The sequence below is a fragment of the Cinclus cinclus genome, chromosome 15 (genome assembly GCF_963662255.1).
Source record: "Cinclus cinclus chromosome 15, bCinCin1.1, whole genome shotgun sequence".
Classification (NCBI taxonomy): domain Eukaryota; kingdom Metazoa; phylum Chordata; class Aves; order Passeriformes; family Cinclidae; genus Cinclus; species Cinclus cinclus.
This window is the reverse complement of record NC_085060.1, coordinates 20,436,060-20,450,199: the sequence shown is the minus strand read 5'-3', so window position 1 is coordinate 20,450,199 and position 14,140 is coordinate 20,436,060. Positions and strand designations below refer to the sequence as shown.

General features: G+C 54.8%; 1 protein-coding gene across 1 annotated transcript; it reads left to right on the top strand.

Annotated features, from left to right (window-relative positions):
• Nucleotides 1-1,731: 1,731 nt before the first annotated feature.
• LOC134049900 (zinc finger protein 239-like) lies at nucleotides 1,732-4,800 on the top strand. Its single transcript, XM_062502642.1, has 2 exons — nucleotides 1,732-1,861; nucleotides 2,048-4,800. Exons 1-2 carry the CDS (start codon nucleotides 1,780-1,782, stop codon nucleotides 2,962-2,964), a joined length of 999 nt encoding a protein of 332 aa, XP_062358626.1. The 5' UTR covers nucleotides 1,732-1,779; the 3' UTR covers nucleotides 2,965-4,800.
• The last annotated feature ends 9,340 nt before the right edge of the window (nucleotides 4,801-14,140 follow it).

Below are 14,140 nucleotides of genomic sequence, written 5' to 3'. Positions count from 1 at the left end.
TGGGGCACATGTGGGCACAGGAACTCATGCATCACGGGCTGGGGCAGGTACCATGCTCCAAAATCATGTCCCCTGTCCCTGTGTCCTGTTCCGTGTCCTGTGCCATGCTCAAGGTCATGTCCTGTGTCCTATACCACACCCTGCACCCTGTGTCATGTCCTATATGCCCCATGTCCCATGTTTCATGTCTTTAGTCCCATGTCCCATGAAACCCTTCACGCTGTGCCCCAGTCATGCCCAGGGCCCTACACCAAGCCCAATCTTGGCATCATGGCCCTGGGAACTGGGACTGGCACTGGGGCTGGAAGCCACCTGGGACAATGCCTGGCATCATGACACAGCAGCTGGAAACGTGGTGGGGATTGGGACTAGACAATGGACACCGGGTCTGGGGCTGGGCACTGGAACTGGACACCAAACCAGGATCTATCTTAAGCCCCCATACTGGTCTGGCAGCACTGAGGTTACTGGGGATACTGGGAGCTACTGGAGGGGTACTGTGGGTGCTGACTGCTTCCCCCCCAGAACACGACGAGAGGAACCCCGGGGGGGGGGGGGGGGGGGAGGTGGGGGGCAGGAGCCCCGAAAATGAGACACGCGAGCTCACAGTTCAGCAAGGTCACGGTGCGACAGCCCAGTCCCTGGCTCCTCCCCTGTCCCTGTCCCCTCCTCGGTCCCCAGGGCATGACACGGGGCTGTCCCTATCCCAGTCCCTGTCCCCATTCCCGGTCCTGTACTCCCGGTCCCTGTCCCCATTCCCTGTTTCCATTCTCGGTCCCTGTCCCCATTCCAGTCCCCATTCCAGTCCCCGTTCCCACTCCCGTTCCCGCTCCCGCTCCCATTCCCGTTCCCTCTCACCGCACGCCGCCGCCATCGCTCTGCCCACCGCTCCCGCCCTCACGTGACCAGGGAGAACCCCGCGCTGCTTCCGCACACCAATCACAGCGCGCGATCGCTCCTAGATTTGCATAACCACGCCCTCTGCTCCGACACCGCCCACCACCGGCTGTAGCCGGGTCTAGGCGCAGTTTGCTCCCAGTTTCCTCCCAGTGCTCCCAGTAAGAGCGGTACTGGCAGGGAGAGCGCTCCCAGTTGCTTCTAGGTGCTGTCAGGATCGTTACCAGTGCTCCCAGTATCACTTCCCAGTGCCGCGCGGGGCGCAACCGCTTTGCAATCCCCCAGGGCGGAGCGCGGCTGCTTTTGCGCGTCGGCACCGGGCCGGGCCGGGCTGGGGGAGGAGGAGCGGAAGGAAGAAGAGTAGTGGAAGGAAGAGCAGCAGCAGAACCGAGCGGCTCACTCGCTCGCCCGCTCTAGGCCGCAGCTTCCCCGACTTCCCCGGCATCACCCCTCCCCCCGGAAGCCGCAGGTGAGCTGGGAGGGGGAGCTCGCCCCAAATCCATCGTGGGGAGGTCTCCTGGAGGTTTCTTTGTGGGGCAGGAGATGTTTGGATCTTGCAGGACCCCGAAGCTCAGCCGGAAATGCCCCGGGAGGGATCTTGGCGGGTCCCACATTGCTATCGCTCGTTCTGGCGGAGAGGGGGCGAGATCGGTTCTGGGGATATCCGGGAGAGCCGTGGGGGAATACGGGAACCCCGGAGCGGGGAGAGCGCAGAGGGGCGATCCCGGAGCCGGGGGACCCCCGGCAGCCTGGAGGGGTGTGGGAGGTTGGTGATAAGCAGCCCCAGGCTCTCTGAGGCTGAAAGGGGCACTGGCTTGTCCAGCTGACCTTGGCCCGCAGGAACATAAACCCAACGCGCTCAACCCTTCTTTTCCCCCAAAAATGGATTTCCCATTCCTAAACCTTGGCCCGATGGAGGATGAGGCCGTGAGGAAGAAGAACATGCCCCCGGAGCCCCAGGCAGGTGAGGAGGAAGTCCCTGCCCCTTTCACCCTCTGTCCTGCTCCATCTCCCAGCCCAGCACGGCCCCCGGCTGCAGGACAGCCCCGCTGCCGACGCCGTCCTGCCAGGGACGTGCTGGGGGGATCTCCTTCCCCCTCCCTCTGGAACAGAGGCAAATCCCATCTTCTCCTTGTCTTTCCCCCTCTAGACAAGGAGCTGAGGATGGAGACCAGGGAGGACAAATCCCTGCAGCAGAACCTTGTGGAAGAGGCTGTTTGGAGCAGCTCCATTGCACAGGAAACCAGCGAGGAGGAAAAGCCCGGGAGATCCCACATGAGGATGGGCTGCAAACACAGTTCTTGGGTATCCGAGGAGGAGAACCAGGGCCAAAGAACCGGACAGAGCTGCAGCCAGAGCTCAGAGCTGGGGTTCCATGAGCATCTTCATGATGCGGATAAGCCCCACAAGTGTTCAAATTGTGGGAAGAGCTTCAGCAAGAGATCCTCCCTGATCTGGCACTGGAGAATCCACATGGGGGAACGGCCCTATGAGTGTGGGGAGTGTGGAAAGAGCTTCAGTACGAGATTCAAACTGATCCGCCACCAGATGATCCACACTGGGGAGAGGCCCTATGAATGTGACATACGCAGGAAGAGGTTTCAGACCAGCTCCAATCTCGTCATGCATCAGCGGATTCACACAGAAGAGAGGCCCTTCCGCTGCCCTGACTGTGGGAAGGGCTTCAAATACAACTCCCGCCTTGTCTCCCACAGGCGCATCCACACTGGGGAGATGCCCTATGAGTGTGGGCAGTGTGGGAAGTGCTTCAGGACAAGCTCTGAACTGATTGTCCACCAAAGGATCCACACAGGGGAACAGCCCTATGAGTGTGATAAATGCAGCAAGAGGTTTCTGACCAGCTCCAGTCTCCTCCTGCACCAGCGCATTCACATAGAGGAGAGGCCCTTCTGCTGCCCCGACTACAGGAAGGGCTTCAGGCACAACTCCAACCTCGTCACCCACCGGCGCATCCACACTGGGGAGAGGCCCTATGAGTGTTCTGAGTGTGGGAAGAGCTTTTCACAGAGCTCTCACCTGACCAAACACCAATGGAGGCACCACTAAGGGAAGCCCTGCAAATCAAGTGCAGGAAGAGCTTCATGTGCTGCTCCAGCTCCATTCTCCATGGCAGGATCTGTGCTGGATGATGCCGAGTGACCCCTGGTGGGCAGAGCCCCGGTGATCCATGTTAGGAAGACACCTGGCTGGGCGGCTCTTCATCCTCCTGGCTTCCCTTGAGCACCTGGACATATCCACAGATCAACATCAGAAATCCATTGTGAAGAGCACGTTTGTCGACTTCTGACCCGAGAAAAATCTCACTCTTTGCATCTTCTGGTGGCATCAAGCAACACTGAATGGCCTTGGAGGTCTTCTCCAATAGAAATCCATCATTTTAATCCTTTCTGGCTCATGGGCATCTTCCACAGCCAAATGGGAACATATTGGGGCAAACCCCACAATTTTGGAGATGGTGGGGTGGAAACCCCTTCAAAAAGGGTTCTTCCCACCCAGCCAAGCATGTGGATGCTTTGCCAGCAGGGACACATAAATTCTTTTGTTTTGGCCTTGAAACAAAAAGGTTTCTGTTCATTCCTTTGAAAGCCCTGTAACTGGGGTGTCCTGGTTTGAAGGACAGGTGTTTGCCAAGGAAAGCAGAAGCTTCCCCTTGGACTGAAAGAAAATATGATTCTTCCGATTATTATAATTTCGGAATTAAGAGAGCTCTCAGGCAAAGATATGGGGGTAGGAATAACAGTTCTTTACTAGTATATTTAACAAGACAAACAAGAACAACAACAGCTATGAAATTACCCACAAACAGAACAGTAACTCAGTCCCAGTGTTTTTTGGCTGCAGGCACCTTTTCCCTGAGCTGCAGTTCCCGGTGCTGGGGGCGGGCGGCTCCCGCAGAGCTGCAGGAGGGCTGGGGGTGATGGCAGAGCTGTCCCAGGGGGAGAGAGAGATGGAGAGAGAGCTCTCCGCTCACGGTGTCGGTCCCGGTGCTCAGTAGAGTGCTGGATGGTGGTAGTTCACAGCGAGAAGACATCCGGGCAGGGTCCGATGGTGGTTTCCCGACGCTGGGATGGGACACAGACGGCGATCGTCCTTCTCGTCCGAACTCCGCGGGAGAAATGGGCCGAGGCCCAGCCTTCCTCTTCCTCTTCTGGCTGTTTGAATCTCGCGGGGCTTGCTTCTTCCCTCCCGTCCCCTCCCCCTTGTCACCAGGGCCCAGTCAACAGGTATCTTAGCATGACAATGGGGAAAATTCCACAGAGGGAAAAAAAAAAAAGAAAGAACTAACCCTCAACATTATCCACCCCGAATTTTCCCCTACCATCATGCCAAATCAAATTAAAAACCTTCAAATTATAGACATCCATACAGTTACAGATACAGGCACAGTATTGTAGGTAGTTCACCCTAAAACAATGTCTCCTTGGGGTATGCATCTGGTCTTTCCATCCCTTTGCATGATCCACCAGGTACACCCTGGCCCTTGAGCAAAAACCACCCCCCGAATTGGATTGTCTTTGCTGGAGGCAGGGTTCACCCAAACAGTTTTTCCTAGCATACCTCTCATATGCACCACTGGAACCTTGTCCCCATCTGGTGTTCTCAAGGGCTCAGACTGGGCAGGGCCTGCTCGATTAGTGGAACCTCGGGTGTTCACTAACCATGTGGCCTTTGGTAGATTAATCTCTCAGTTTTTGAAAGTCCCCCCGCCCAGTGCCTTCAAGGTGGTTTTAAGCAGCCCATTGCACCGTTCCACTTTCCCAGCCGCTGGTGCGTGATAAGGAATGTGGTACACCCACTCGATGCCGTGTTCTCTGGCCCAGGTGCTTATGAGGCTGTTTTTGAAATGAGTCCCATTGTCTGACTCAATTCTCTCAGGGGTACCATGTCTCCAAAGGACTTGTTTTTCCAGGCCCAGGATGGTGTTGCGGGCAGTGGCATGAGGCACAGGGTAGGTCTCCAACCATCCAGTGGTGGCTTCTACCATGGTCAGCACGTAACGCTTGCCTTGGCGTGTCTGAGGCAGTGTGATGTAGTCAATCTGCCAGGCCTCCCCATACTTATATTTGGACCACCGCCCCCCATACCAGAGGGGCTTCACTCGCTTGGCTTGCTTGATGGCAGCACACATCTCATAGTCATGGATAACCTGGGAAATACTGTCCATGGTGAGATCCACCCCTCTATCTCATACCCACTTATAGGTAGCATCTCTGCCTTGGTGACCTGAGGCATCGTGGGCCCATCGAGCCAGGAACAACTCTCCTTTGTGTTGCCAGTCTAAGTCTATCTGTGACACCTCTATCCTTGCAGCCTGATCTACTTGCTCATTGTGTTGGTGCTCCTCATTAGCCCGACTCTTGGGGACATGGGCATCTACATGATGGACCTTTACGGGTAGCTTCTCTACCCGACTGGCAATGTCTTTCCACTCATCAGCAGCCCAGATTGGCTTTCCCCTACGTTGCCAGTTAGCTTTTTTCCATCTTTCCAGCCAGCCCCACAGAGCATTGGCTACCATCCATGAATCAGTGTAAAGGTAAAGCTTTGGCCACTTCTCTCTTTCAGCAATGTCCAGGGCCAGCTGAACAGCTTTGAGTTCAGCAAGTTGACTTGATCCACCTTCTCCTTCAGTAGCTTGTGCAACCTGTCGTGTGGGGCTCCATACGGCTGCTTTCCACTTCCGGTTCATCCCCACGATGCGACAGGAACCGTCAGTGAAAAGAGCGTAGCGAGTTTCATCTGCTGGCAGTTGGTTGTATGGCGGGGCTTCATCAGCCTGGGTCACTTGTTCTTGCTCCTCTTCATCGGCAAGACCAAAATTTTCACCTTCTGGCCAGTTTGTAATTATTTCCAAAATCCCAGGGCGATTTGGGTTTCCGATACGGGCGCGCTGTGTGATGAGGGCAATCCACTTGCTCCATGTGGCATCGGTGGCGTGGTGGGTAGAGGGGACCTTCCCTTTAAGCATCCACCCCAGCACTGGTAGTCGGGGTGCCAGGAGGAGCTGTGCTTCTGTGCCAATCACTTCTGAGGCAGCTTGAACTCCTTCATAAGCAGCCAAGATCTCCTTCTCTGTTGGGGTGTAGTTGGCTTCAGATCCTCTGTAACTTCGGCTCCAGAATCCCAGAGGTCGGCCTCGGGTCTCACCAGGTACCTTCTGCCAAAGGCTCCAGGACAAGCCCTTGTTCCCGGCTGCAGAGTAGAGCACATTCTTCACCTCTGGTCCCGTCCTGACTGGGCCGAGGGCTACAGCATGAGCGATCTCCTGCTTGATCTGGGCAAAGGCTTGCTGCTGCTCAGGGCCCCAGTGGAATTCGTTCTTCTTCCGGGTGACCAGGTAGAGAGGGCTCACGATCTGGCTGTACTCAGGAATGTGCATTCTCCAAAAGCCTATGGCACCTAGGAAAGCTTGTGTTTCCTTCTTGTTGGTTGGTGGAGACATCGCGGTGATCTTATTGATGACCTCAGTGGGGATTTGGCGCCGCCCGTCTTGCCACTTTACTCCCAGGAACTGGATCTCTCGGGCAGGACCTTTGACTTTGCTCCTCTTGATGGCAAAACCGGCTCCCAGCAGAATCTGGATGATCTTTTCTCCTTTCTCAAATACTTCCATTGCCGTGTTCCCCCACACAATGATGTCATCAATGTATTGCAGATGTTCTGGAGCTTCACCCTTTTCCAGTGCAGCCTGGATCAGCCCATGGCAGATGGTGGGGCTGTGTTTCCACCCCTGGGGCAGTCGGTTCCAGGTGTACTGCACGCCCCTCCAGGTGAAAGCAAACTGAGGCCTGCACTCTGCTGCCAGAGGAATGGAGAAAAATGCATTGGCAATGTCAATGGTGGCGTACCACTTTGCTGCCTTGGACTCCAGCTCGTACTGGAGTTCCAGCATGTCCGGCACGGCAGCGCTCAGTGGTGGAGTCACTTCATTCAATGCACGATAGTCCACAGTCAATCTCCATTCTCCATCAGACTTGCGCACAGGCCAGATGGGGCTGTTGAAGGGTGAGTGGGTTCTGCTGACCACCCCTTGGCCCTCCAGCTCACGGATCATCTTGTGGATGGGGATCACGGCATCTCGATTTGTCCTGTACTGCCGGTGGTGCACTGTGGAGGTGGCAATTGGCACTTGCTGCTCCTTCACCTTCAGGAGTCCCACTACAGATGGGTTCTCTGACAGTCCAAGCAAGGTGTTCAATTGCTTAATGTTTTCTGCCTCTACAGCAGCTATTCCAAAAGCCCACCTGAGTCCCTTTGGGTCTTTGTAATAGCCATTCCTCAGGAAGTCTATGCCTAGAATACATGGTGCCTCTGGGCCAGTCACAATTGGATGCTTCTGCCACTCTTTCCCAGTCAGGCTCACCTCAGCCTCCAGCAAAGTCAATTCCTGTGATCCCCCTGTCACCCCAGCAATAGAAACAGGCTCTTCCCCCACATGTTCTGATGGTATTAGGGTGACCTGTGAACCAGTATCAACTAAGGCCCTATGTTTTTGTGGCTCTGATGTGCCAGGCCATCGGATCCACACCGTCCAAAAGACCCAGTTTTCCCGTGCCTCTCCCTGGCTAGAGGCAGGGCCCCTCTAGCACTGGTTATTATTTCCTTCCTGGGCATACATGTTGGAGGTTCCCTCAAGGGGATCTGACAAATCATCCTCCCTTTTGTAATACCCTGCATCTTGGTTATGGGAAGTTGAGGCTACCTTCACTTTAGTGGAGCTCCTTTGGTTAGTGTTTCCCTCCTTGAGTTGACGCACCCATGCTGCCAGGGCAGAAGTGGGTTTCCCATCCCACCTCCTCATGTCTTCCCCATGGTCACGCAGAAAGAACCACAGGTCAGCTCGTGGGGTGTATCCTCTCTCCTTAGCTGGGGGACGTTGGGCTCTAACTCTGGGATCTGTGACTCGCACTGGTGCTGCATTGACCTTCCTCATCTCCTCCCTCACCCCTCTTATCTCCTCCTTGAACTCCTCTCTGAGTTCCCTAATCACGGCACAGACCTGAGCCTGCATTGGGCCATTCATTATACTCTCAAAATTTCTGAGCTTATCGGCAACAGAACCCACTGTCTCGTGGTTGGTGTCAGCATTAATGGCTGCAATGAATGTGGTGTATTGAGATGGCCCCAGGTGTGCCAGATTCCACAACATCTGCCCTGTGCACCTGACCTTGTCGGGGTCATTGTCATGTTGTCCACCCGTCCCAAAGAGTACTTCCAGTATTGCTACTTCTCTCAGCTGTTGGATCCCCTCCTCAGCGGTTTTCCAGCACATTCTATGGTGGTGCTCCTGCATTCTCTCTCTATGGACAAACCTCTCTCTTACACTCATTAAAAGCCGCTCCCAGAGGGAAAGGGGGCCTCGTTCCCTTACGAATATGTGATCCACACCTGAGTCCTGGGTTAGGGGTCCCAAATTCCTTGCCTCAGTACCATCCAGCTGCACACCTGTACCCATAAGGTCCCAGACCCGCAGTAACCACGTTGTAAAAGCCTCACGGCCCCTTCGTACAACATCTTTACGCAGATTACGGAGACTCTCGTATGACAGGGACTCTGTGACGATCTCAACCTCTGGCTCCCCTGCTGGTTGTGAGGGCCCTGCTTTCTGATCATTATTATCTAGGTGCTTTGTTTTCACCTTAGACTTTCTAGTTTCCACGGGGGCAACTGCTGCTGGCTGTGAGTGCCCTTGCAGTTCAGCTGGAGCCTGGAGAGATGTAACATTTGTGGGTTCCACTGCTGCACCATCAGGTTCTCCCTCTTTAAGGCAGAGGGAGAGTTTCTCAAGAGCTGGGGAAAGGTACTCCTTCAGCATCTGGCCCATCTCCTTCACTAGAAACCCCACCCACTCTGGATGGTTCCTTTCTGAGGTGAGCTCTGGGGCAGAATCAGGCTCAGGGGCAACATCCTTAACCTCTGGGGCAGAATCCTTAGTCTCTGGGGCAGAATCCTTAGTCTCTGGGGCAGGGGCAGAGTCAGGCTCTGGGACAGAATCCTTAGTCTCTGGGGGAGAATCCTTAGTCTCTGGGGCAGGGGCAGGGTCAGGCTCTGGGGCAGAGTCCTTAGTCTCTGGGGCAGAGCCAGGCTCTGGGGCAGGGCCAGGCTCTGGGGCAGGATCCCTATTCCTTGGGGGACGTATCAGGGTTGTCATCCAAGTCAATCTCCCCTCATCTCGAAATGTTAAATAGAACAGGTTTACAAGGCCTATTAGCAATGTCAGCCACTGTATGATATCATTACTGCTTAGAAGAGATTTGAACCCCTCAAAAGCTGGTGGAGCAGACCCAAAAAACTGTGTAAGGGGTTGGGACAAAATTTTCCCTGGTGTCATATCCTCACAGTATGTACCATTATTAAAGTAGCCCCAAAAACATACAGTTAGAGTGTGATAGCTCCGAATCCATGTGCCCACCTTCCAGAGGAAGTTAAAAATCCATGAATTTCTCACGTTATCAGCCCACAAAAGGAACTGGATAATAGTTACAGCAGCCTGAGTTATAGGACCCATGTTCAAGTAAGGGATTGCAAATGGGAGAGATAAAGCTGGGGCCACATGGAGCCCAAACCACGGTAAGCTGGACAACATGATGCCACCTAACACAAAACTGAGGTAACTCAAGAACTGTTATTCCTTTTTCACCCTTTTCTCTCAATGCCCTCGGGCCCCACGTTGGGCGCCAAAATCTGTCCTGGTTTGAAGGACAGGTGTTTGCCAAGGAAAGCAGAAGCTTCCCCTTGGACTGAAAGAAAATATGATTCTTCCGATTATTATAATTTCGGAATTAAGAGAGCTCTCAGGCAAAGATATGGGGGTAGGAATAACGGTTCTTTACTAGTATATTTAACAAGACCAACAACAGCTATGAAATTACCCACAAACAGAACAGTAACTCAGTCCCAGTGTTTTTTGGCTGCAGGCACCTTTTCCCTGAGCTGCAGTTCCCGGTGCTGGGGGCGGGCGGCTCCCGCAGAGCTGCAGGAGGGCTGGGGGTGATGGCAGAGCTGTCCCAGGGGGAGAGAGAGATGGAGAGAGAGCTCTCCGCTCACGGTGTCGGTCCCGGTGCTCAGTAGAGTGCTGGATGGTGGTAGTTCACAGCGAGAAGACATCCGGGCAGGGTCCGATGGTGGTTTCCCGACGCTGGGATGGGACACAGACGGCGATCGTCCTTCTCGTCCGAACTCCGCGGGGGAAATGGGCCGAGGCCCAGCCTTCCTCTTCCTCTTCTGGCTGTTTGAATCTCGCGGGGCTTGCTTCTTCCCTCCCGTCCCCTCCCCCTTGTCACCAGGGCCCAGTCAACAGGTATCTTAGCATGACAATGGGGAAAATTCCACAGAGGGAAAAAAAAAATAGAAAGAACTAACCCTCAACATGGGGTTAAAATAAAATGTTGAAGTAAGGCATGGATGGGGACATGTGGCGGACAAGGACATGGGTGAGGTCATGGATGGGGACGTGAGGGGACACAGCCTTTCATGGAGACATAGACATGGATGGGGACACAGACCTAGCTGGGGACATGAAGGTACATGGACATGGGTGGGGACACGAACTGGGACAGCATCAATGCCACCAGCACCTTCATCTCAGTCATGGCAAAGCACTGCCTAATGCAGTTCCTGCCACCACATTCCCACCATCACTGCTGCAGTATCCCAGCTGAATGTCACCATCCACCAGGGCGGGAGGGTTGTCGACAAGTTGTTGTCCGGGCTTGTTCAGTTGGTGACAAGGGGTGTGGAAGCAAGTGACAGCCACCACAGTGTACCAGGGCCACCACCCTCAGGGGAGCCCAACCACCTCTGAGGACAGCGCAAATGTCAGTGCCACCAGCAGTGTCCCATGCAGGGTGTCACCAGTGGTGTCCTAGTGGCAGTGTCCCCACAGGTGTGGCAATGTTGTCCCCTGCTGTGTGTCCTGGTGGCACTGTGTCCCTTCCCCTCCATTTGTCCTCATCCTCCACTGTGGCCATTACCTCTGTGTGTCCCTGTCCCCTTCCATGTGCCCCCATGTCTCCTCCTATGTTCCTGTCCTCCACCCCTGGTGGGGCCTGATACTCCAAGGTCCCCAGCCCATGTCCTGCAGAGTCTCCCTGTGTCCCTCAGGATGTTTCTGTGGCTGCTCCTGGTGCTGAGTGTCTGCACCCACCCCAGCACACGTAGGGACACGCCATGACAGTTATGACACCCCATGAAACCTTTTCTCCTTGGATTTTGGGTCTTCCCCCCTTATTTTGGATACTTTCTCCCTATTCTGGATACTTTATCCCCTATTTTGTGTCTTTCCCCCTCTTTTGAGTCTTTACCATTTATTTTGTTTCCTTTCCCCTTATTTTGCTTCCCTTCCTCATCTTTTGGATCCTTTCCCCCATTTTCCATCCTTTCCCCTAAATTCAGGCACCTTCTTGCTTCTGGTACGTTTTTGGGTGCCTTCCCCCTCCTCCAATCCTCTCCGACTTCTTAAACCTCCTCAGCCCCCACACAGGTTGCCCCCCAGGCATGTCCGCAGCTGTCCCATGCCACATGGACTGGGTGCTCGCCATCCTCGGCGCCCTTGAGTCTCCAGCTCGGGGCAACTCCCCCGGCACTGCCCCCAACAGCGGCACCCCCAAAACTCTGCCGTCTCGGAGCCGCCGAGCGGGTGCCTGGCCCTCGGCCCTGAGCACAGAGCTCTGCCCGGGGGCTCCCGGGGAAAGGCGGCGGCGCTCGGCAGAGGCCCCAGCCCGCCCAGCCCGCGGCAATTCCCCCGCATCGGGACAAAATCCTGCCCCGAAGGAGCCACTTGCAACGTCCGTCTGCGGCTCCTCCGTGCCCCGAAGATCCCGGCAGCTGCCCCGCGCTCGCCAGGCGCTACGGCTTCCGCAACCGGGCACAATATTCACTTCATGCAATCTTTGCTATCTCTGCTTACAGGTGCAAAACCAGCTGCTGCTCAGACAGTCCCAGATCAGACTGAAGGGCTCCCACCCAAAATGCTGCATTCCGTTCTGACCCACCATTAAGAAATCCAAGAGCAAAACAGACAGCTCATTACAGAAAACCTTGCAAAATCACATCTGACAACATTTTGGTCCAAAATCGCAAATATGAACAGAAGCTGAGCAAGTCAGCAACGTTAGAAAACAAGCTTTGAGCATTGCGACTACAAGAGCTCAGGCAATGCATTTAATTGGAATCAGGCCTCTCTTTCTGACATGTGAGCAATGCCATCCAATTTCCCAAACCAGGGAAATGGGGGGTCCTGGCAGCTGCCGCTTCACACGCAGCAATGACACAGAATAGGGCAGGGAGAGCAGCTGCCAAACTCCTACCTTCTACTTGCAATTAAGAACTTTTATTCTGATGTCTAATAAAGCAATGATTAATAGTCAAAAAGACTAAAAATACCTGTACTAATTGTAACACAACTAAGAATAACTGTACTATTGATAGCAATAATAGAGCTAATAGCAATAATAAGAATTAATCATGGTAATAAAAACCCTACCACACTTATACTAGGTTTGCCAGGCCAGGTTTTGGTATGGGGGGGTCTCTAGAAGCACCTTCTGTGAGAGGCTGCTGGAAGCACCTGCTCCTCCATGTCCTGCAGAGTCAACGCCAGCCGGCTCCAGGACGGACCAGCCGCTGGCCAAGGCTGGGCCAGGTAGAAATGGTGGGAACACCTTTGGGAAAACAGACTGAAGAAAAGCAGTTCTCGTGCAGTTGTAACTGTGGCCAGGGAAGAGCAGGGCGAGAACATGAGAGGAACAACTGTGCACACAGCCAGGGCAGGGCAGGAGGAGGGGCAGGAGCTACTGCAGGTGCTGGAGCTGATTGCCCTGAGATTCTGTGGTGCAGTCCCTGGTGAGGCAGCTGGGCCCCTGCAGCCCATGGAGGGCACAGAGTGCAGAGGTGCACCTGCAGCGCCTGGAGGGGCCCGTGCCAGAGCAGGGGGACGCCTGAGTGGAGGCTGTGACCCCATGAGAAACCCGTGCTGGAGCAGGGACCTGGCAGGGACCAGCAACCCGTGGAGAGAGAAGCCCACGCTGGAGCAGGGTCCTGGTAGGACTTGCGAGCCCATAGGAACGTGACCCACATTGCAGCAGTTTATGAAGAACTGCTGTCCCTGAGATGAACTCACCTTGGAGAAGTTCATGGAGAAGCGTCTCAGGGAGGGACCCCATGGTGCAGCAGGGGAACGGCTCCTCTCCCTGAGCAGCAGCAGGAGAAACAACATGTGATGAACTGACCAGAACCCCCATTCCCCATCTCCCTGCACCCACTGGGGGAGGAGGCAGAGCTGGGAAAGAGGGAGGGATGGGCAGAAGATACAGTTATCTTACTTCTCACTCTCCTGGTCTGCTTTGGAGAGCAGTTAATTCAATTAATATCACCAATTTCAGACCTGTTTCACCCATTGTGACATTTGCTAAGTGATATGTCCCAGTCCTTATCTCAACCCAGTAAGCCTTCATTCTGTTTTCTGTCTCCTGTCCGTATCTGGAGAGGAGTGAGAGAGCAGCTTTGGTGGGTGTCGGCCATCCAGCCAGGGTCATCTGACAACACTTCCTTTCTCTCATTCTTTCTTTCTCTCTTTCTTTTCACAGGTCACTGTGAAGAGGTTGAGTGGTGCTTTGATGGAGGGAGTGAAGGTGGCAGGGAGCAGCAGGGACAGGAGCCACAGGGATGTGGCACAGGCATCAGAAGGGCCCAGGCAGCTGGCAGGGGCTCTCCCCCTGGCCCAGCAGCAGCCCCGTGCTGTGCCCAAGGCGCTCCCACCAGGGGCTGGGCCCAGAGGCAGGGGGAGACTCCAGTCCCGGGGGCGGCGTCTCTGCCCCGATCCCCGTCCAGCCCAGCCTCCCCCGAGTGCGCAGTGACCGCTGGCACGGCTGCACTGGACAGAGTGACCTGTGGGGACATTGAGAGCTGCCCCCACTGTGACACTGCCCTTGGGATTTCACAGGCACCAAACAAATCACAGCCAGCCCTGCTCCTTGTGATGTCACAGGCACCAGAGCACATCACAGTCCTGCCCCTTGTGATGTCACAGGCTCCAGAGCACATCACAGCCCTGCTCCTTGTGATGTCAAATGTGGAGGCCCATGGCTTTGCCTTAGAGGAATTTCCCTTGAGTGGGCTGTGATTAGCTTATCTCAACCCTCCTAGAAGGATGCTCATTAGGTTAGCACACCTTTTCTTGTCATGGTGAGCTACTGAATAGCTTCTCTTATCCCACCATGCC